General features: G+C 39.6%; 2 protein-coding genes across 4 annotated transcripts in view; one reads left to right on the top strand and one right to left on the bottom strand.

Moving 5' to 3' along the window:
• C34H9orf85 (chromosome 34 C9orf85 homolog) overlaps positions 1–9,078 on the bottom strand; it is a 60,942-nt gene extending 51,864 nt beyond the window's left edge. Inside the window, exon 1 of the mRNA XM_045772484.2 lies at positions 8,863–9,078. Within this exon, the coding sequence (XP_045628440.1) occupies positions 8,863–8,964 (102 nt within the window). The 5' untranslated portion in view covers positions 8,965–9,078. The remainder of the gene's footprint in view (positions 1–8,862) is intronic.
• A 365-nt stretch (positions 9,079–9,443) lies between these two features.
• The window catches only part of ABHD17B (abhydrolase domain containing 17B, depalmitoylase), a 48,074-nt gene continuing 33,014 nt past the window's right edge, over positions 9,444–24,503 (top strand). The window contains exon 1 of one of the 3 annotated variants that reach the window (XM_045772416.2): positions 9,444–10,052. The gene's annotated coding sequence lies outside the window, so the exon portion shown is untranslated. Of the gene's footprint in view, positions 10,053–10,132; positions 10,272–24,503 lie in introns of those variants that run through there. The other 2 variants (XM_087858862.1, XM_087858861.1) reach the window with 2 other exon arrangements.

Here is a 24,503-nt window from a genome sequence, read left to right as displayed (position 1 = left end):
GGGGTTCCATCAGGCAAGTACCAAAGAGGGAAAGAAGGATAAGGCTGCTGAGGTATAGGCAAGAAGAAAAAGGTATATTGATAGAAAGGAACTCCGAGCTAGATAAGGAAGGGAAAAGGGACATGAGTGGGATGCAGTAAAAAGCAGAAAGGTTAATGGACAGGAGTACCTAAGGAAGTTAAAAAATATATTTGAGGCATAAGCAAACTAGGTAAGTAGATGGTGATCCATTTTTCTAAAAAGTTTGTAAATGGAGCAGTTACCAGCACTCAGAAAGTGTAAGGTTTGAACATGGGAGTAGGTTTCTAATGGGGGTGGGGAGAGGTCTAAAAGCTGAGAGATCAGATGTTGGATTATCCACGGGAATGTAGCAATCACTAGGTATGATGACAGGAACTGTGGAAAGGCAGTGAGCCAGGTACTGATGAGGAGGTATAACGAGGAGGCAATGACAGATCCAGAAAGGATAAGTCTGATGTTATCAAAAGAGGTGGGAGTTTTGAGCAAGAAAAAAAAAAGGGCTGAAGCAGCAAACGGGAGAAAGAGTTCTAAATGGGAGGTGGGGCTGGGGCTGCAAATGTGGGGTGAACAAATATCACTTAAGGACTACAAGGAAACAGAGTTCGGGGGAACAGTCAGGTAGGGCAAGAAAGTGAAAGCAACTGTGTTCAACACTATGTCTCTATTTGATTACAATAAACTATTGATTCCAGGAGGCCGACTGGAAGGGATGGAGGGGGGGCACTGAAAGGTTGGAAGACTGCGCCAGGTGAGGATATGCACAAGCCAAATGAGGATAAATTTCCCAGTAGTAACAGCTAACCTGGGAATCTCAGACTCTAAAAAATCAACCAAAACACCTTTCCGAAGCTTCATAAGAGTAGCTCAGGATCTTTCCAGTAAGTTTTCTTTCTGTTCAAATTAGCAACTGAAGAATCCTAATGATTCTTACCTTCATGTAGAGGGCCTTGCTCACCTCGGAGAAGTTCAGAAAAAGAGTGTTTATTTAATTCATTCAATACATTTAAGCGCTATTTGGCCTGGAGTGATAAGGAAAATCTCAGAAAGGAATCTCAGGCATGTTGGCTATTCCTTTATCCCCTTCTCATTTCATTTCTTCCTTTCACAAAAGTCAATAGTGAAAAAAAGGAGCAACCACAATTGAGAATGGAGTGAGCTGGCAATGGGGCTGTTCTGAGGACAAGCAGGATTCTCTGCACACTTGCCCGTAACCTCACAGTAACACCTGTGCAGGTGTGGAAAGAGTCCGACGGCTTAAAATAACAAATACCACAACAGCCTCTAACTGTTAGCCCTGAGGTTCTTTGTCCAACTGCACACCACTCCCTACTACAGTGTTTCTCTAAACAGAAAAACGACCCACTTCGGGGACAGTTAATATAAATTATGACTTTCTCTCTCTCAGATGAACTAATTTACCTGGATGAAGAATTTGAGAATACTTTTTCTAACGGTGTATATTTAACTTTATGAAGAAACAAGTGTTGACAATATAATGATAAAACTTCATAATCCAATGGTGAATACTATCCCCTAACACAATACATCAAATCAAGACAAATTAATTTCAGTTGTCATGTACATAAAATGAAATGTCTAAAATATATGATTGATGTAGAAAAAAGCCAATTATATTGTTATAGGCCTCATTTTAAGAAACATGCAGAATCACTTCATTGGCTTCGAGGGGAAGCACCATGGGAACGTAGATAATATGGAATATCCCAAGCATGTATAGAATTATTTTTGTGTGAAAGGGAAAGAAAATAAAAGGTAAATAAGAAGAAGACAACACTTCTAAATATTGAAAATACCACAAAGGAAAAGTAAAGAGTGTCATTAGCAGTACGACTTTTACTGAGTATGATTCTTACGTGTATCCTAATGCCCAGCACACCATAGACTGTCACCTTGTCAAATGAAAAAGCATGCTGAATTTAGTGATAAATCAACTGGGGGCAGGACTGATGTAACATAAATCCATTTAATAGACAGCATTGGTGAAATCTATCAAAGAACATTTCTCGATTTGGAAACAGATCAAAGGGAGTCCCAGGTAGCCTCTAGAGTCCCAGAGAAGGTTAGCTAGAAACTACAGTGGATTCTTTATCTGCCCAACTGCAGATTTGTTCAATGACTACCCACTTGTTTTACTCTTCGTTGTTGATACCAATTGATTGAGAAACAACATTTATTCCCATGACTAGCGCTTCATCACTCACAAGGAAATTACTCACACCAGGGATTATCTGAACCAATCTGAGACTGTTCCCTAAAGTGCAATAGCTCTGGGCTAGGGGAGATAGAACAAAGATCCCATACCACTTGATTCTAAGCTATCTGGACAAAGTGAGCTTTACCAATAGCAGGATATCCTTTTCCACAGCAAGGTCTTATTCATTATTTATTCATTTATTGATTATTTATTGATATACTAAATTACTATGATTCTATCCTGGAGTGAAACTAGGAAAAAATGAGACCCAGGCTCAGTAACCTTATGCACAAAATCCACTTTGTAATGCTCATCTGTACTTTTCTTACAGAAAAACAAACTCAAGTGTCATGACTAGTGTTTATATATAAAGGGAAAATGTTAAAATGCAATTATTAGAATTATTTTGACTTGGAGTTAGCTAAGATATTCAATATATTAGAAGGTCAACTTGTATGTTTTCTTTCTGGAAAAGTTAATAAAATTGTTTTCTTTTTTAAAAAGACTAATTACAAGTAGTATTCTATACCTTCCCCAAACAAAAAGCAAACAAACAAAAGTAAAATTTCATGACACTTGAGTGGTTAATCAGTTGTTTTGCTATAATACCTATTTTTATTTTAATTTTTTTCACTTTTTTTAAAAGATTTTACTTATTTGAGAGAGAGAGAGAGAGAAAGAGAGACAGTGACAGAGATAGCAAGAGGGAGCACAAGCGGGAAGGAGAGGGAGAAACAGGCTCCTGCTGAGGAGGGAGCCTGACATGGGGCCTGGACCCTGGTATCATGACCTGAGCTGAAGGCAGATGCTTAACTAACTGAGCCACCCAGGCACCCCTATAATATCTATTTTTAATTGGGGTAAAATTTCCGTTGATGTCACTCACAGATTGTTGTTTCAAAGATTTATTTATTTACTTGAGAGAGAGAACATGAACGCAAATCATGTGGGAGGGACAGAGGGAATCTTTCTAGCAGACTCCGCATTGAGCACGGAACCTGATGCGGGACTCAATCTCACAACCCACGAGATCATGACCTAAACTGAAACCAAGAATCAGGCACTTAACTGAGCCACCCAGACATCCCTCAAGCACAGATTTTAACTCACAATTCAATGAGTTCTAATAAATGTATTCACTCTCGTGATCTTCATGTTTCCATCATTCCAGAAAGTATTCCTGAGCCTCTTCTACTCAATCCCCCCACCATCAAAGTCAACCACTGCTCTGATTTCTATAGACGGAAGAAATAACTGGTTCCTTTCCTTCCACACGATGTTTCTGAGATTAGTCTGCAATATGCACAATACATGCAAACAATGCATATATCAGTAGCTTATTTTTTTCTAATAGCAGAGTAGTATCCCATTGTATGATTGACACAATCTGCTTATCTATTCTCTGGTTGGTAGATATTTGAGTGTTTGTGGGGTTTTGGTTTGTTTGGTTTTTTTTCCAGTTTTTGGTTATTGTGAATAAAGTTGCTTGTAAACACAGAATCCTGTTCTGCTGTAAATGTAATTGTGTCACCTTAAACTTAAGACAGCTTTCTGCCTAACCGGAAGCTGAGGGATCTGACTGTATAAGCATCACAGTAAGTGAGTGAAAGGAGCCCCACTTCTGCCACAGAGCCCTGGCTGAATAGATGGGACCCACTCCAACGAGCCCACATCTGTGATGTGTGACACTATAGGCAGCCACACCTTGTGAGGAGAGACTCTTTCTCTGGAACATTTCAAACAGGTAGTGTTTAAGGGCAGTGGTAATAAAGTGCATATCTGTTCTGACCCTAATGTGGTGTCATGCTGCTTCTATTACACACAAAAAAGCAGTATTAAAATACAACATTGGAAAATAAATAAAACAAAGCAACACAGAGACACACAATCAACAACACTGGGGCACTTGGCTGGAGCATCTGACTCTTGATCTCAGAGTAGTGAGTTGGAGCCCCACACTGGGCATAGAGGTTACTTAAAAACAATAATAACTTCAACACACATACACAAAAAAGGGGTTTTGATTTACTTGTCCTTTGAGGTCTCCTAGCACAGACATCACCTAATCAATGGCTAACCATGCGCTAGTTATGTAACTTGGGTAGGTACATCATTTACCCTAAGTTCTAACTTCCCATTATTCAGAATAAGATAATTAAAGCATCTATCTTAGGTTCATTTTTTTTTAAAAGATTTTATTTATTCATTTGAGAGAGAGAGAAAGAGCGGGAGCATGCCTGCATGAGCAGAAGCAAGGGGCAGGGGGAGGGAGGGAGAGAGGGGGAGGGCGGGCAAGAGAGAGAGAGAGAGAGAGAGAGAGAGAATCCCAGGCAGACTCTGTACCAAGTGCAGACCTGACACAGGGCTTAATCCCAAGACCCCGAAATCATGACCTGAACTGAAATCAAGAGTTGGGTGCTCAACCGACTGTACCACCGCGGCGCCCCTTAGGGTTATTTTGAAGATCAAAATTAGATGATGTATATCAAGTATGCGTAGTGGCTAACACACTTAAGAATACAAATACTAGGGGCGCCTGGGTGGCACAGCGGTTAAGCGTCTGCCTTCGGCTCAGGGCGTGATCCCGGCGTTCTGGGATCGAGTCCCACATCAGGCTCCTCCGCTATGAGCCTGCTTCTTCCTCTCCCACTCCTCCTGCCTGTGTTCCCTCTCTCGCTGGCTGTCTCTATCTCTGTCGAATAAATAAATAAAATCTTTAAAAAAAAAAAAAAAAAAAAGAATACAAATACTAGCTATTGCTAACAAAACTTTATTTCCAAAACGATTTAGAGATCATAGCCTCAATTTTTTTTTAAGATTTTATTATTTATTTGAGAGACAGAGAGAGCACAAACAGGGGGAGCAGCAGGCAGAGGGAGAAGCAGCCTCCCTGTTGAGCAAGGAGCCCAATGCAGGGCTCCATCCCAGGGCCCTGGGATCATGACCTGAGCTGAAGGCAGACACTTAACTGACTAAGCCACCCAGGCACCCCTAGCCTCAGATTTTCCTTTTCTTTTTCCATTTAATTTCCCCAAATGAGTGTGTTTCTCCCAAAATTAGTTCAAATTCAGTAGACATTATGTAAACCAAAGGGCTCCATAACCAATCAAGTTTTAGTTAAATAATTTTTTTAAACTGCAAAACTTCTCAATGTTGTATGCCAAAGTACACTATGAACCCTAAAAGTGAGACCCAGAATGTACTATTTTCAAAGTAACTAAACCATGAAACTGACTCCTGCCTTATCGAGAAGATATAATCCTGGGGCACTTTGGGAAATGCTAATAAAAACCACACTAACTACATATATAAAACAAATAGTATTCTTAAGAAAAAGGATCTATGGTCTTCCCATTTCATTTAGTTAAATGCTCTCCATCCTTTAGACCTCAGGGAAGTCTTCTTTAAGCCTCTAAACTTAAACAAGACTTCCTGCTAGGGCCACAGGACCTCGGGTTCCTGGGATTGAGTCCCACATCACACAGGGCTCCCTGCCCTTGGGAAGCCTGTTTCTTCCTCTCCCTCTACCTGCTGCTCCCCCTGCTTGTGCTTTCTTTCTCTTTCTGTTAAATGAATAAATGAAAAATCTAAAAAAAAAAAAAAAAAAAAAAAGCTTCCTGTTTGATACTCTCAGGTTTCCTTAGACTCTTCCTTCATCGCCCTTACTGTGATTTCTATCAACATACTTGAAAAATTATTTGATTACTATTTTCATCTCGCCCACAAAACTATATTACACTCAACTCTATAACTCTAGCATCTAGCACAATATCTGGTGCCAGATAATAGATGTGGAACAGATATGTGAATCCAAGAATTTTACTGCAGCTTTGCCATAGCAAAAAACTGAAAACAATCCAAGCATTTACTAACAGGAAAGTAAGGTATTCTACATTTATATTATATTAGACAGCCATTAAAAAGAATGAGCTTAATCTTTGTATTCTGACATATCCACTTTAATTGAATGAGAAAGAAAAAAATGTACCTTATTACATGTATACTATATCGTGCATAGACACCTAAAAACATGCAAATTGTTAACAAAAAAAATTGTGAACAGTTTAAGTACATTTGAAGAGGAATAGGACTGGGAAAAGGTACTTGCACTTTCATACTTTATACATTTCTCTATTTTCAATATTCTCCAAGAAGTATACAATTCTTTTTAATTAACTCCTTTGAGCAACTCCAAGTCTATATAAATTACCACATGCTTTAGGCTCAGCTCATATTTGTATGACTATTTCTCAAAGATATCTTTGTAATGATCCCTATAGCAATCTTGAGAGGTAAATAAGACAAGAGATAGTAGTAGCCCTGTATTGTAAATTAAAAACTAGAGGTAAACTGCCTAACATAACAAACAAAATAAACAACAGAACTGAGGCTAAAACGTGGATCATTTTTCTTAGTCCAGTGTTCTTTTCAATACACATCACTGCCTTTCCAGAAAAGGAAACATGGCAGTCTTGATACAAACAACACTTTAGAACCAAACGACTACAAGAGATTTAAACCTATTCCCATCTCAACACTGCGGACCAATGGCCATAGAGGCCTCTTTTAAACAACCCCAGTGAAACAGAGGTTACAAAATCCTACTGCATGCTTCTATTAGACAACTCCCTTATATTCAACTGAAATCTCTCCTAACTTTAACCTTTTGGTTCAAGTTTAGCCACTTGGCTACAGAATAAGCTTCTCTCTTCTTCTGGAATATATTCAAACATATGAAGACAGCTATCACCCGTGTCCTTTTGAGAATGGGTGCTTTACTTAGACAAACTTCCCAATAAAACATCTATCGTTACCCAACTGGTTAGCAGAAAAGGGAAACTATCATGCAGGACTCCTACAAACTCATGAGGTACAAACAGGCAATTGTCACTACAGTCCTTTTAGGAGACTTAGAGAACCATGCACTCTCACCACTCCTTTGTTGGATGGCACTGAATCAAACAGTTTTCTGGTATAAAGCATAGGAATGAAGATGGGGTCAGATGTTTCTGACAAAATCTTGGCTTTAGATAGCTGCACATAGCTGGTTCAAGAATTCACTATGAACAGAGCTAATTATTACTCCTCCATTAGAAAGATGAAGAATCAACCTAATCTTTCCTCAGCAAAATATTTCTTGCTGTTTTGGTCAGATTCTCCAATAACAAAACACCTGCTCATTCTACCAATGGACAAATGAGGCTTCCTCGCGATTTAAAAGAGGCAAAGAAATTGATGATAAAAGTTATAAAATGAAACTTAGTGACTGAATTTGAGACTTATGAAAAGATTTAAGAGGGTAATAACATGTTTGTTAGAGAACACCAAGAAAATGAACAATGAAAAGTACAAGTAGAAGTTCAAGAAGTCTTATACTTACGAGATAAATAAGCTACATTATAGCTAAATACTTATTAAAACTGCTTTTTACCATCTGATGAAAACGAATCAGAATTAAATGCTTGTGCAAAAGCTCAGAACAGAAATACAGGACAAGTCAGACATCTATTTGGAATAGCACAGCTTTTTATCCTGGTCTACCTATTAACGAGCACAAACTTGGGAAAGTCTTCCCAAATGCTGCTGCAGGTTTTCTTTCTGAACATGAACCTAAGTAAGGGAAAGGAGAGGTCCCCTGAGCACCCAATTGAAAATATCCCTCCTTACTCTTCCTCACTGAGCTATCTTGCACTTCATTAGAGTTTATCATAATTTGTAATTATATCTTTGTGCTTGCTTGTTGTCCAATGACCCAGAAGACTATTAGCTCCTTGAAGGCAGAGTCAACTCTTTTAACACTTCAAACACAGGAACATAGGGTTTATGTACATGGAGGGTGCTCATTAAACATCTGGAAGGTAAGTAAGTGAAGACAGAGAAAAAGAAAAGGAGATCACAGATTACCATAAACAGTTTACTTTGCTTTCTTACTCAACGTTGAGAAATTAATCACTTAATGGACACTTATTATGATCCAGACCAATGCGTACATTTAGTTTAGCCTCACAACAAAAATCTGAATTTTCACAGCAAAAGTCTGAATTTTTTTACAGGTCACAGAAACCCTACTAAAGAAGTAAATGACTTACAACCAGCAAAACAAGCGTTTTTTTTTCCCCAAACCTAGCTTTTTTACATTTCCCAAATAATTTGACCCTCAAAACAATATTACAAAAGAGACAATTATGTTGGTGAGGACACTGGGGCTAAGAGGTCTTAATCCTTCACATCTTCCTACAAACCTATGGGCTTGTAGCTGCCACAAAGTAACAGTGGCTGCATAAACTTGGTGCAAACTTTGAGAGACATTCGTGCCATAATCCTCGTTTCCTACTGCAAATATGTGATACACGACTCAATTCTTCATTTGCATTCCAGGTTTGATGAGGGCCCCGTTCACTCTCTGTAATTGGTTAAGTGTTGACCGCCAAATATATTTATGAGGAGATAACACGTCCAGGTCAAAGAAAGGGCGTGGGAATATCATTTTAGAAAAGGTTGCACTGCAGCCAAAACTAACTCTGGGCTGCTGTCCACAATCGCTCTCTCCCAACTCATTTCCTCTCTCCCCTGCACTGAACCATTCCTTCCTAGAGTCAGATTTGGTGCAACAGGCAGGTTCCTACCTTGGTCTGAACACTCTTATCAAACTTGTCATTTTTGAAGCTAAACGTATTCTGGTGCCTCTGAGGCCTGGAACGAGCCACGTTCCCTTTCTGGGAGCTCATCGTGGAAACCACAATCACCTCGCGCTGGTACAAGGAAGACGCGAGGAAGACCAAGACGCCAGGAACTACCCCCACGGAGTCCACGCTTGTGTCACTGACCCGGAAGGAACTTATCCAGCCTTTCCGCCCCCGCCCCCGTCAGCCCACGTGACTCATGGCGGAGGTCAAAGGACTCCCTCAGGTCTATCAAAACCCTCAAGGTTCTTCCACGCTGCTCTGTCTCCACCCATCCCCCTCCGCGCAACCTCTCTCGAACCAGGCGTCTAAATCCCGCTTCCTTCGAAGCGAGAATTCCCCCATTGGTCCGAACGTGGCAGTCCATCAAGGCGGAGAGGCGGGGAACCTTTGCTTTTATTGGTTCTTCTTTTCCGCAATCCCCGCCTCCTGCCGACCCAGCTCAGCCGCTCCTGGCGCCCGACTCCGTTAGGCGGCTTGTGATTGGTTGAAGTCCGGCTAAGCTGTGCTGCGTCCCTCCCCCGGCCCGCTCGCAGGCTGGAGCCCGGGTCAGCTTGGTATCTTCCTCCAGTCAGTGACCAACTCCTGCTTTAGCTTGGGTTCTGCTCGCCCCCTGGGGTCCCTTCCAGCCTTCCTCCCGCCACCAGAGCTAGCCCCGCGGTGGCAGGCTGAGGAGGAGCAAAGAAAGGAGGATTAAAGAGAAGAAAGACCTGGCTGGGTCTAGGTTGTGTCTGCAGTGCCAGAAAGGGAGGTGGTGGCGGCGGCGGCGGCTGCGACCACGGCCGCGCGGGACGTGAGGCCCGAGAGCAGCCGACGGCGGCGGCCGCTCCAGAGCCGCGCTCCGGGGCCGTTAGTCAGCAGAACGCGAGCCCGTGTGGAGAAGCAGGGCAGGCGCGAGGCGAGGCTCGAGAGCGCGAGCCGGCCCCCTCGGGCGCCGCCGTCCTTCCTCGTCCCGGCGCCGGGGGCTGCAGCCCTCGTCCCCCCTCCTCGGCCGCGCCCGCCCGCAGGCCGGGAGAGTCCGGCGGCGGCGGCGGCAGCAACGTGGGTCGCACCTTGTGGAGAACAGCGCGTTGGCAGAGGCTCTCTCCCGGCCCTTTCTTCCCGACACCTTGGCCGCGGCCCCTCAGGTGCAGGTGCGTGGAGCCGCGGCGGGCCGGGCTCGGGGAGGGGGCGCTAGGCCCGGAGCCGCAGCGCGGGAGGGACGAACCCGGGCCGGGAGGGGGGAGGGGAACGGGAGGCGTCTTTGTTGTTGGCGACCGGGATCCCTCTCGGCGGCGGCGAAAGACGGGGAAGCCGCTTCGGATCAGGTCTCGTTTTGAGAGGCTTCTCTGGTGGTTCCATGAAGGGGAGAGGTAGGAGAGTCCCTGCGGTCCAAGAGGCTGCGGGAGTCTGGGGGCGGGAGAGAGACGGAAAGCCGGACTGGGAACGGTCTTAGGTCCTCCTTGCGGAGAAGGGTCTCGTTTCACTTGTTTGGCTTTTTCTCCCCATGGACAGAAAGATGGGGTCAGCTTCACATTTTCCTCCCTGGCTCCCTGTGAGGTTGGCGATGTCCGAAAGCTTTCTCCTGAATGTCCTCGTGTGTGCCAGCCTCGATCTGAAATCGAATCGGCCCCGTTGTCATGATTTGTGTTCCCGGCGGGCGATCTTAGGGTTCTTTCTCTCTGGGTGGCTTAACTTGAATCGTTAAGATTCGAACTTTCTTTTCGAACCCTAGATTGGGCTCCTCGGTAATTGCTTCTGCGTTAGAAAGCAAGAGGTTTTGTTTGGAATTTTTTTTAACTCTGAAACGAAAGTTCTGTCGAGTTTGAGTGTACCGTTGTGAAGGGCCACCCCCTCCCTCCACAAAAGAAAAGTGGGTTTAACCCCGGCTTTTTGTTTAAAAAGAAAGTTCAGAGCTTTGATCCTTGGGGAGATTTCTGCCAGGGCCAGAGCAGTTCTGTTTTTTTAAAACGGTGCTTTGATACAAGTCTACGTGAGGTGATTTGATAAGCAAAAAGATGAATAACGGAATAGAGAGAGGGTGACCTTTAAATTTTGGCTGTTTATGGAAAGATGTTTTCTGTTTAATATATTTCGTAATATATATGCATATAATACTTCATCCGCAAGATGATTCTTTGATTTTTTTTTTTTAAGGCTCCAATAAATAAGAATTTTGGAGATCTTGTGTCAGCATTTGGAATTGCCTAACGAGTCTTAGTAAAAAGTCAGGTACATGTTGTAATAGCGTGTATCCGTCTACATTAACAGGAAAACTTGAAATAAAATGAACTTTTTTCCATAGTTTGTCTCTTCATATGTTGATGGCATAAACTCACTTGTGTAATAAATCTAATATCTAATCATAACCAATATTTTAATAATCGTAATTACTAGTGTTCTTACTTGGGACTGCCCAACTCTTTCCTTGGTTAATTTTTTTTGTGAGAGTAGAGGTGGTTTAAAGAACAGGGGAGATAGCCATGTTTCAACTTATAAAAAAAAATAAAATCCCTGTTGTACACTAATTACTATATTATTTGAGTTCTGTGAGGAAATGAACAGCACTCTCACCCATATTTTGACCTCTCTTTTCTCCTACTCTAGTATTAATAAGGTTAATTGGGAAGGATAGGATTAGATTTTTAGCAGGCTAGGCAGTTTTAATTTTGTCCCTTGCTATGCAGGACTGTGGTTGGTAAGTGGCTTGTTTTGAGTATCTTTGCGCGTTTTGAAATATGTATGAAATGATATCTGACAAAGAATTTCTATTTCCCGTGACAATTATCATAAAACATCATGGCAAAATAATGTTTTTGATAATGAACATAGAAGAACTAGGCAGTTAGTGTCTGTTCCAAGTTCTGTCCCTGAATTGGTCTACAGCTACATGCAACCTGAGTCAGTTTCTCCGTCTGTAATGTAGGGCCAATAAAATGTGCCACCTGCTCATTTTATAGAAAGGGCAGTGAGAACCAACAGTTAACTTTATGTGACATTGATTTAGTTTATTAATAAGAGTACTTTTCAGTGCAGTTCTCTTATTTTGGTATTATGAATTTCAATTCCTTGGTGAAGAATAAGCCTAAATAAATACAGTTATAATAGGGAGAATGCCTATCCTGTGTGCCATCATCTAAGAATTGATAACTCAGAATTACTTCCGTGTTAAGATTGGTGTACTATCCTTAGAATCAGTAATGATGAGAAAATACGGAGTGACGAATTGGCTTGGTTGGTTGATTTACTGGTAGATTTAATTCTAGCATATGGAAGATTTTGTTCTTGATTCTCAGAAATTACTTCACATATATATTGCCCTATATTATGCCCCTCAAACCTAGCCTTGTGAGTTGGGGAGGAAAAGTGATGTTTTATGACATTTTACAGATAAAGCCCAGAGAAGTTAATTCTTTGAATTACCTAAAGCTACATAATTTGTAGGAAGCAGAACTGAGACTTGAACCTGGATTTTCTGACTTCTAGTCCTGAATCCTTTGCTTTGGAGCATTGTTTTCCAAACAACTGTTTGGACACAACAGTTTTTGCCAATTCAGATGAAATGAGAATACAGCAATCCCAAGTATTGGCAACATACAATATAATGAATATTCATGCACCAATTACTCAGCTGAAGAAATACAACTACAAAACAAAATGAAGCTTCCTTTGTACTTCGAAAACCCCTCTTAAATCCTACCTCCTCCCCCCCAACCACTAACCGGAAATTAGAATGCGTCTTTCCTAACCATTTGTTTATACTTAACACTATATAGTTTTTCTTTAATTATTTTAAGACTGTTTAAATATGTTTGTATCTGCAGCCTGCTTTCTAAACTCAGTTTACCAAGATTATTTATGTTTATTCAGGTAATTCTAGTTTATTTTTTACTGAGATAATGGTATGTGTTCCATTATGTGACTCTCAGATTCCTGTTGATCATTTTAGTTTTTTCCAATTGCTTATTAAACACTGTAGGTAGTATTCTTGTATATGTTTACTTAGGTATATGTGCAAAAGTTCCTCTAGGGCAGTGGTTCTTGAGCCTATATCCCATTTTTATAGATATATTTTATAACTTATCTGCCCTAAAATGAAAATCAAAATCAGCTTACATTCATTTGAAATTTAATGAACTTACAAACTTATTATAAAGTAATGCTTTTACTAAAATATAAGAATTTATAACAGTGTTGTGTATTTCATTGTGTAGATGCTCAGACCAAACCACACTCTAATCTTGCTATCAACTATTACAGTAGACTAGTAAAATCAGGATTCTGGGAGCTTGTTAGAAATCAGAACCTCAGGACCTACCCTACTGACTCATGCTGAATTGTAAGAAGAATCCCAGGTGATTTGTGTACACATTAAATAAAATCCAAGAAGCACTGCTGGAAAAAGCAGTAGTCAGATACTTTGCACCAATGTTTTTACTATCACCATGAATAGAGTAAGCTACTGATGCAAATTATTTTTTTTTAAGAATTTATTTATTTATTAGAGAGTGTGCGCGCGCAAGTTTGGGGGGGATGCAGAAGGAGAAGGAGAAGCAGAATTTGTACTGAGGTGGGAGCCTGACTTGGGAATCCCAGGATCCTGAGATCATGACCTGAGCCAAAGGCAGACGCTTAACCCACTGAGCCACCCAGGCGCCCCTACTGATGCAAATTAAAACAAGTGTGTTGAATTGGCTGTTGAAATACCGATGGTGGCACTGTTGTTGATAAATGTATTTCTGAAATAATGAGCTGTTTCCAGTACAGTTTGGACGAATATAAAAATGTAGTCTTCTCTCTTTACACAGTGGTTGCATTCTTTAAAATCTTTATCTATATTAAAGCAATACAAATAGACTTTGTGTTAAGTCCTGTTTATAAATAATCTGACCTTATTTCCCCCACCTCCTCCTCGTTCCCTTAAATGAGCAACCAGCAGAATATCCCAAAGTCACGAGACAGGGGGCAGCATTATTACCAGTATGTACCGGGTGCCTGGCATCCCTGGAAGCTGTTCAGTAGTGCCCCCATTTGTTAAACCAACTAAAAAGCCATCTTTGAGAAGATTGCCCTGGGATGTAAATCTAATGGTAGAGTACTAGAACAAAGGGTATGTATGAGCAGCTTCTTTAACTTTATTGGATAGCCACCAGTTTTCTCTCAAGTGTTTCTGCCAGTAATGGATGTTGGGATGTAGTAATGGATGAGGGGATGAGGGGATGAGGGGATCTATTTTCCCACCTTTCAAATACTTTATTAGACCTCTTGTGGTTTGCCATGCTGAGGAATATGTAAAGTGTGGTAACTCTTCAGAATTTTCATTTGCATGTCCCCAGTTAGCCCTGTAATTGAGAACACTTTATTGGGGGGGGGCATTCATGTTCCTTTTCTATGAATTGCTTTTTTTTTTTTAATGGGATTATCTTACTGATTGTAAATGCTTTTTATGTATTCTGGATAACTATGCTTGGTAGCCTCTACAAATATCTTCTTGTCTTTTTTTTTTTTTTTTAAGATTTTATTTATTTATTTGACAGAGAGAGACAGCCAGCGATAAGAGGGAACACAAGCAGGGGGAGTGGGAGAGGAAGAGGCAGTCTCCCAACAGAGGAGCCCAATGTGGGGCTCAATCCAGGACTCCAGGATCACGCCCTGAGACGCTTTTAACGACTGAGCCACTCAGGCGCCCCTATCTTCTAGTCTTTAGCATGTCTTTTCTCTTTAAATATGGCATCTTTTTATGACTTAACGTTCTTAATTTTAAAGTCAAATATATATTTTTTTCTTTTTTTCTTTTTTTTAAGTAATCTCTACCCTCAGGAGTTGAAAGCTCTACTGACCGAGCTAGCCAGGTGCTCCTAGTCATATGTATTTTTTGATTGTGCTTTTTCTTTTTAAAGGAGGTCTTTTTTTCCTGAGTTTGTACAGATTCTGATAAAACTTTTTAAGGTACTACTTTTTTATGTTTAGATATTAAATTCACATGGGACTATTTTTATATAATGAAGTATATGTGAATCTAAATTTATTAATAAAATCACTACCCTCCATAGTGAAATGATGTTTTTATGTTGCTGTGTTCTGATGGAATTAGTGATAGTAGATTGTATTTAGTTTTTAATATTCCTTTGTGGCAAAATGAAAATTTGGCAACTCTGTCATTCAACTTTTTAGAATTTAACTGATTTTTGAAATTCCTAAGTTTTGGGAACCATTGCTTTAGGGTACTTTAATTCCCGTGCTTGTTCTGTGTCATAAATTCAGCCTCTAAAGCATCACTGAAAGTGAGCAGGCGCTACTGATCTTTCGTGTCACTTGGCATCCTTCACATTCAGTTTGTTTTACATGTGTCCTCAAGACTTTTTATTCTGGCTACAGTTTTTTTAAATGGTTATTATGACCCTAATTTTTATTTTTTTTTATTTTTTTATTTTTTTTAGATTTTTTTTTTTTATTTATTTATTCGACAGAGATGGAGACAGCCAGCAAGAGAGGGAACAAAAGCAGGGGGAGTGGGAGAGGAAGAAGCAGGCTCATAGCGGAGGAGCCTGATGTGGGGCTCGATCCCACAACGCCGGGATCACGCCCTGAGCCGAAGGCAGACGCTTAGGCGCAGACGCTTAACTGCTGTGCTACCCAGGCGCCCCTATGACCCTAATTTTTAAACTAAATTTTAGACTAAATTAAAATATTACCTTGATGTTAATCTGTCTCAGAAATAGGTCCTGTTTTTGTTTCCCCTAGAAATAAAAATGAGAATGGTTACACAAGTTCTTTATGCATACAGTTAAAGGTGAAAAGTGGTTAAGGAAAATTGGGTCAGTATCTATTGTGTGTCAGATACTATTTTAGATTTTGGGGGGTACATCTGTAAACAATAAGCAAAGATCCCTAGCTTCCTAGGGCTCACCACCTAGCAGAGGACCACAGGCAGTATGCAAAATTTAAAAAATACCTAATATTTAGAAAGTGATTAATACTTCTAAAGAAAAAGTAGTGAAGGCTAGTAGGGGGTAATCAAAGGAGGCGGTTTGACCTAGCAAATAGTGTAGTTAGGGTAACTTCACTGAGAAGGGGAGAATGAGCATCGAAAACACTAGCCATGCAAGTATTAGCAAAATCTTGGAAGAGTTGACAGTATAGTCTTAAGTTAAACGTGTATCCCTGGCTGTCCCACTTAATAAGTTGTGTGAAGTTGGACAAATTAACTGAGTTAAACCTGAAGCTTTGATTTTCTCATGTATTAAAGGATGATAACCTAAGAAAAGTATTATTAAGATTAAAGGAGATAACAAGTGAAAACACCCACCTCCTACCCCCACCTAGTTCTCACATGGCACTCTGTATTTTCATAGCATTTATCACAGTGTAATTATCTGTGTCACCAGTATCCTACCTCTTCTGAAATACTAATGAAAAGAACTAGTCAGGGTTATATTTTATTAACATATATTCATTTGTAAACTATCTTTAACCCTTTTTTTAATGTGAAAATCCTCTCAGATTTGTTGAGAAAGTGTTTTGTATTTAAGGTGTCTTTGTGCTAGAGCTTCAAAATGTATTACAGGCATTACCTCATTGATCACCACACCATCTTTGTGATGGAGGCAGTGGATATGTATCATCTTGCGCTTGGAATAAATTGAAGCTGCTAAATGGTATAAAGTGACACAGAAAGTCAAGGAGAGTTTGGATGAAATCTGATTACATTTGGTTGTATTTTTCCTTGTGCTCCTTTTTTCTTTTTTCTGCAATACTGCTAAAATTGACTCTTTAAAGTATAAAAGCAAAAACATGTAGCTTATGTAACATTGTTAGATTGTGTGGCCTTTGGAAAACCATTATAACAAAACAGTATTACAGTTACAAATTTATTTTCCATTTTCCCCCATGAAGCTTTGCATAGTATCTAAGGAGGTAGTATTAGAATTGGCAATAGAGTTAGAGGTCTTCACTTTTAAAAATACATACTACTAAAGAAATTCAAATGTTATGGTTGTCTTGGATTATTAAACATTTATTTTTAAGATGCAGTCGCATTAAAAGAATAGGATTAAGAAAATAAGTATGCTTAGTGTAGGTCAGGGTGAAGAAGAGAGAGGGTTGAAATAACCTCATTAACTTGGTGTAAGCAAAACTGCATTGTAACCTCAACAAACCCAAAGTAGAGCAAGAGTGCCTCCAGGAACAAAAACAGAAGACATTATCATTTTATCAATTGCAGTAAACTTGTTTGGCTTCTGAATTTAGATTGTTCTTAAATTTGTTTTTAAAATTAAGATCAGTTGAAATAATCCCTCTAATAAACTTTTCCCAAACATGCCATCCACTAACTGTGACCTAGATATTTTTTTACTTTCTAGCTTAGCCATCCCCAACCTCAAAAAAAAAAATTCTTTGCACATCAGTTATTACCAAGAAAATAATGCCTTTCGGTAACTGGTTTTGGCAAACTTAGAACTGAAACACTACGGGTTAAATTTTGTTTGCAGCTTTTTAAAAGACCTTAACGACACTTGTATTAATAAAGATTGTAGGGCAGTAAAGTTAGTAAGAGTGAGGGGAACTTTTTAAAATTATACATTAAGGACATTCAGATACAATCCTCTAGGGTAGTTGTTCTCAATTTTTTTTATTAGAATTCCTAAGACATTTTGCTTCGTGATTTGATACAAAAGAAATTTCATTGAAGAGATTAAATCTGTCAGCATGAGCATTCTTCAGAGGAGATTTTTCCCCCCCCTAGAGAAAGAAGTAAAACTTAGAGGGCTTAAAAAACAGTAAACATTTATTGCTAGAGGAGGTGATTGAGTTGGGGGGGATTTAACCAGTGGAGAGGAACAGTATGCACAAAGGCATAGAGGGAAGAAAGAGTAGATCTCTCATTGAGGAATAGTATGTTCAGTAGAATGAATGAATAAGGAAGTGCTCAGAAATTAAAGGCTGGAGACTGGGAAGCAAAGAGGGTGAGGAGATCATCATGTATGACATACTAAAGTATTTAATTTATTCAGGAGGACTGTAAGGCCCATTGAAAGAGTTAAACAGGAAAGTGACATCACCTGGCTGCAGGGTAGAGTGTGGATTAGAAGAACAGAGATAGATATTATTGGTTTTATAATGTTAAATAAAAAGTGATTGAGCCAAGATGTGGCTGAAGGAGTGGAGAGAGATAAATAGGAGACAGGCCTTGATTGAGAGGAATGAAGAGAGGAAAAGGGAGCTGAGAGGGAATACAGATGGAGATAGGGTCTGTAGCTTAGGGGAGAAGTCTGTGCTAGAAATTTTTTAGATTTAGGCCTCGTTAGTGTGTAAGAGGTAGTTAAAGCCATGGGTACAGGTGAGATAAGACTGGAAAACAAAAGACCAAAGTAGTAGTTAAACCCATGGGTTTGGGTGAGTTAAAAGAGGAAGACAAAAGGCCAATCTGTAAAAGTAATAACCTTTAAAGAGATCACCAGAAAAACCAAGATTGGAAGTTAGTTTCAAGAAGGAAAGGACAGGACAGTGGTGTCTAATGCCACAAAGTGGTGGTGTAAATTGAAGACAGAGAAGTGCCCCATGCACTTTGAAAAAAAAAATTTTTTTTTTAAGATTTTATTTATCAGTGCTCGAGAGAGCAGGCATGAGGGGGGGTTGAGGGGCAGAGGGAGAAGCAGACTCCCAGTGGAGTGGAGAGCCTGACCCAGGGCTTGATCCCAGGATTCTGGGATCATGACCTGAGCTAAAAGCAGATATTTAACCAATTGGGCCACCCAGGTGCCCCTGCACATTGAAGTTTTAAGAGGTTATTGGTAATCTTAAATGGGTCAACAGTTTTATAGATACTAGAGCACAATTCATTTGGGACCTATTGTGGAAGAGTGGGAAGTAAGAATAAAAAGGTTGGATTCTGAAGGACACTCAGAGATGGTAATTAGACTCTAGATATAGATATACCCACTTTTTTTTTTTAAAGAGGAGAATCTTGAATATGTTTATAAACAGAAGATATGATCCAGGAGAGCAGGAGAGGCTGTGAGGATATGGGAAACAGGACAATTGATTAGGCAGGGTCTCTGAAGATGCTAGAGGCATTGGAACAACCTAGAGTGTGTCGGAGGGATTGGTCATGAGGGAGTGAGATTTCAAAGGAGTGAAAAGGCAATCAGGAGTCAATGAATTGATTTCTAGGGTTCAGAAAGAGATCATCAAATACGTGCCTGCCTGTTCCAAGTAAAAGAACATCTTTTTCTGAATCTAGTATGCCAGGAATTTAGACGTCGCCTCATTTAATGTTCCTAGCAACTCCGCAAAGTTTACAGACACGAAAAATTGAAGCTCAGAGAAGTTAGTTGTCTAAAACCACGCAACTAGAAGGTAACTCAGCTGTGATTTTATTGCATTTATGTCTAGTTCCAGAGCTTAGTACTATAACTTTATTTTTAAGGGCGAAATTCCCCAAAAGGAAAAACAGTAAGAGGCTTCTAATTTAAGTTTTGCCTGGTGAAATTACTTAAAATTTTTTAAACGTATTGCCTATTACAATTTTTAAAATTTTTTACATGTTTTCTTTTTCACAAAAAAGTGTATTTTAACAAAAATAGAAAGGACATAATGTCCAAACAAACAGAGGGCAAACCTTTGAAATCATTAAGCCCACTACTCTTGTCCGTAGCTTTTCTCATTTTCCCAGAGAATAACTTTATCAATGACCAGTACGAGTCCTCAAACCACCCTTTCCTGAAGACTATGAAAAGATAATTTTATACACAAAATATAGGACATTGTTATTTCAGTTGTTATAACTAAACATTTATGTTTAAAAAAAACCTATATATTATATTTTCCTCCCTTGGTAGAAACTCTTTCATATTTTGTTTTGCCGCAAATTGATTTCTAAGGGTTCTCATTACCAAACTTACAAGAAGTTAATAAAATGACTGATAAATGGAAGCAACTCTGAGAAATATATAGCATTAATTCCTGAGCTATTTCCTTTTGTTCAACTTATTAGATACTTGTGGATTTTATTATGGTTTATTTTTTCAATTGCTGAAAGCCATTGTAAATCCAAATGTTTCTCTTATCTTATTTTTAAGTAATCTCTACACCCAATGTGGGGCATGAATTTACAACCCTAAGATAAAGAGTTGCATGCTCCACAGATCAAGCTAGCCAGATGTGTTTAGAAATAGGAAATCAAATTGCTCTAACATTATACCGTTGCTTACTACCTTACCTTGTCCCTGTTTGGGAGTATTCTCCTGTGGCATAAACTTAACTTCCTTATAGAAATGTAAATATTGGGGGCACCTGGGTGGTACAGCGGTTAAGCGTCTGCCGTCGGCTCAGGGCTTGATCCCGGCATTATGGGATCGAGCCTCACATCAGGCTCCTCCGCTATGAGCCTGCTTCTTCCTCTCCCACTCCCCCTGCTTGTGTTCCCTCTCTCTCTGGCTGTCTCTATCTCTGTCGAATAAATAAATAAAATCTTAAAAAAAAAAAGAAATGTAAATATTGCCTAATCAGCTATAACAGCACATCTTTAATCAAAATGTGTAACTTCTTTTTTTTAAAGATTTTACTCATTTGCTAGAGAAAGAGAGAACAAGCAGGGGAGGGGCAGGCAGAGAGAGAGGGCCAGGCAGGCTCCCCACTGAGCAGGGAGCCCAGTGCAACTCAAGGCTCCATCCCAGGACCCTGAGATCATGACCTGAGCCCAATGCAGTAACCAACTGCGCCACCCAGGTGCCCCTGTGTGACTCATTTTTTAGGGTTCCTACCAAAGTGAAAAACAGAGCTAGGCTCCATGTTCTTTAAGTCTGAAGTTCCGCGTCTTACTTTGATGGTACTGGAAAGCAATGAGAGTAATACAGAAAAAAAAACCCAAAGTTCGGAGGCTTACAGCTGCCATTATTGCCAACATTCTCCTCCCCTAAGTCCTGAGGGTATGGAGATGGTTAGCAAGACATTTGCTGATACTCCCTGATGTTGATGCTAGCTGGAGAAGGGAAGAACTTCTTAGCATCTGAGTATCCCAGTCACTGGATAGTCTACTTTTTTTTTTTTTTTTAAGATTTTATTCATTTATTTGACAGAGATAGAGACAGCCAGCGAGAGAGGGAACACAAGCAGGGGGAGTGGGAGAGGAAGAAGCAGGCTCATAGCGGAGGAGCCTGATGTGAGGCTCAATCCCAGAACGCCGGGATCACGCCCCGAGCCAAAGGCAGATGCCCAACGACTGAGCCACCCAGGCGCCCCTGGATAGTCTACTTTTGAGTGGGGATCGTCTCCACCACCTGAGGTCTTAGCAGCTGCCATTGACTACCCTAACTAGATGGCAAGGCAAGTCACCTTCAGAGACAAATTTGATTCTTTTAAGGTGTGTTAGGGCATTTGATTGCTACCTTATCACCTAAAGACAGATGCTGCACCTGGTGACTACAGGAGCAAATCATTTATTTCAGATGCCTGAACCATTTTCATAGGGTCCTGGGTGCTGCACTCAGCTTGGGACTGCTTGAGTTCTCCCCCTCTGCCCTTCCTCCCTCCTCTCTTTTGCTCTTAATAAATAAATAAATCTTTAAATGTCTGAACCACTTTAAAATGAATGCTTCAAGATGTAAATCCTTCTCATTAGTACACATTTTATCCCAAAGGAAGCCCTCAAACATAAGAGAATGGTCAATTTTTGCCAGTAGGAAAAATTATCTCTTCAAAATAATTCATAAGTACTAGGCTCTTTAAAATGGCCTCCCAAATTAATCATTTGGGAAACATTTCAACTTTTTTTCTTTTTGGCTAACCATCAACTAACCCTTTAAATAAAGGATTTTCCAACCTTGTCAAAGGACACTCATGATGTAACTTGATAAATAAAAATACAGTATTATCGCTTTATAATCAGGAAATTGATTTGCTGTTTTGCGGTTAATGGGAATTAACCAGATAAAACATTTAATCAGTAATTTGTACATGTATACCGGGCTTATTGGTCTTTATTTAAGTGCCTGTCAAGGATTTTAAATCTGTCAGAAGGTGTTTTTTTAATGCATAGAATGCAGAGTAAATAGAAATATAATTTGTTATATTCAACCTCAAAAGGTTGAAGCCATAAATTAAACATTAGTGTTTTGAATCCCAGTTCAAAACAACAAAACAAAATCTATTTTGATTATATTTAGCATTATCTCAGCTTATATTCTGTCAGTTCTTTAGGTATAACTGTAGGTTCTTATTTTCTTACTCTCATTTAGATTGTTATTAATCAGGTACTTCCTAGACAGTGCTAAGGAAAACACATGGTCAGTGACCACATAGTAAAGACTTAAGTATTTTTCAAGTCCGCTCACAGGTGAATATGTGGCAAGGATCACAATTGTCAACTGTAAAGGAAAAGAGCTGGGAGCTATAAAAAAGAATAACCTAATTTAGGGGTGCCTGGGTGGCTCAGTCGGTTAAGTGGTTAAGCGTCTGTCTTCAGCTGAGGTCATGGTCCTGGGATCAGCCCCCACGTGGGGCTCCGTGGGGAGCCTGCTTCCCCTCCTACTTCTCCCTCTCCCACTCTCCCTGCTTGTGCTCTCTTGCTTTCTCTCTCTCTCACTCACTCTCTCAAATAAAGAAAATCTTAAAAAAAAAAAAAAAAAGAATAACCTAATTTAGATACGAGGTTCACGGATCTCTCTGAAAAGGGGGCATTTGAGATTGAAATAATGAGAAGTCAGGGAGTGTGCAAACCCTTCATGCTTTTAAGGAGATGGAAGATGGGGAGGGAGACTGTAGTCATAAGTAATGAAAGGAGAGCATATCAAGATAAATTTGGAAAGGTAAGCAAAGGCCGGATCCTGCAAGGCCTTTAAGGACTTGTGGAGAAGTTAGATTATTCTAAGTACAGAGGGAAGCTGTAGAGGAGTTCTTAAGCAGGTTATCACCTAGTAGGCTGTGTGGAACATATGAGTGGGAGAAATTCATACGTATTTTCCATTTGTTTGTTTATTCACACGTTTTTGAGTCCCTTCTGTTGTCTTAACTCTACATAACCCTGGTCAGTCCTTTCATTCGTAAAAGCTGGGAGCTACAATAAAAGCATAGAAAAGTAACTTAAGTAAATCAAGAGAATTGTATATGTTTTCATCTGTAATTAAGGATGATGGAAAGTAAATGACTTCTCAGTTGAACTCTTGTATTTATACTTTAAGATACGGAGGTCAATGTAAACTTCCTGCTATTTAATACTGTTTTGACTTGTATTAGTAATGCTCCCACAGATTTCCTTTTTTCTTTAGAAATGTCATATTTAGAAACTATTTTCAGGGGCACCTGGGTGGCTCAGTTGTTAAGTGTCTGCCTTCGGTTCAGGTCATGATCCCAGAGTCCTGGGATCGAGCCCCGCATCAGGCTCCCTGCTCAGCGGGAACCTGCTTCTCTCTCTCCCACTCCCCCTGCATGTGTTCCCTCTCTTGCTGTCTCTCTGTCAAATAAATAAAATCTTAAAAAAAAAAAAACAACTATTTTTATATTTTTGGTGTTCTTAATAGAATGTACAGATTTCTCTTTCTGTAGGAGCAAGGAGAGGAAGAGAACTATATCTAGTTGTATAAAGAAAAATAATGTGAATGTAGGATATGATGCCCAAAAACATCCAGGCAGATAAAAAGGAGGATTCAGTATAATAAAATATTCTTGCTGGAAAAGCTCCAGCTCTTGTATTTCAGTCTTCTCACATTAAAATTGAGGCACTTAGGGGCATAAAAGTTCATTTTAAATAAAACGATAACTAGAAACATAGTACTATAAGACGTTCTTTAGTAACCCAATTAATGGCATTTGGAAGGATGAAAGGACTATCCGTCTTAATGCTTGCTTTCTCCCTCCCAAACAAGTATTTATAACAGAGGTACACTATATGTATAGACTACCAAAAACTAGCCTATCAGGTTCTTCTCAAATCAGATAACAAAGATTTGCCCCACTGTTTGTCCAAGCCACTGTTCCCCTTCTCTCCATCCCACTCTTCTCCAGTTGCATTATTTGGCATGAAGATTCAGAAATGATGTTCTCTATCAGTTTTGAGTAAAAGACTTCACAGACCTAGTCTAGAAATTCTCTAAAAGAAAGCAAAAAAAAGTCTGCGACGTTCACTTTGTACTTGCCTTTTTAAGAGGAGAATATAAGGCAAAATTTTTGTTAACTCAAACATCCAATAAATCAAGATTATCTTTATTTTGCAGAGTAGAAAGTTACATATTACTGATGTAGAGAAACAGTTACTTTTAAAGGTAGTCAGGTGTTGATATTTAACTGAAGGATGTGGTTTACACATTTTGCAATATGATAACCATTTGTTGATTTTCTACTTTCTTAATAGTGTGTTTGACCTACCTCCATGTAGTAGGTTGAAATATGCGCCTGTCTGAGGCTTGTTTTTAAAAATCTTAATTTGAAATCTAAAAATTTAAATAAATTCTTCATCAGTACAGTAGTTAACAAGTTACTGTGCTCTACTTAAGTCACCGGTACATAGGCTTTTATGCAGTTGCCTAAATGACCATATCATTCTAACACATGTGTAAGAACTACAGTGGTTTCTGTACATTGTTGAACATTTATCTAATCCTTCCCTG

Source organism: Ursus americanus, chromosome 34 (genome assembly GCF_024610735.1).
Source record: "Ursus americanus isolate L20-20 chromosome 34, mUrsAme1.1.p, whole genome shotgun sequence".
In the NCBI taxonomy this organism is placed as follows: Eukaryota; Metazoa; Chordata; class Mammalia; order Carnivora; family Ursidae; genus Ursus; species Ursus americanus.
This window is presented reverse-complemented; position numbering and strand designations above follow the sequence as displayed.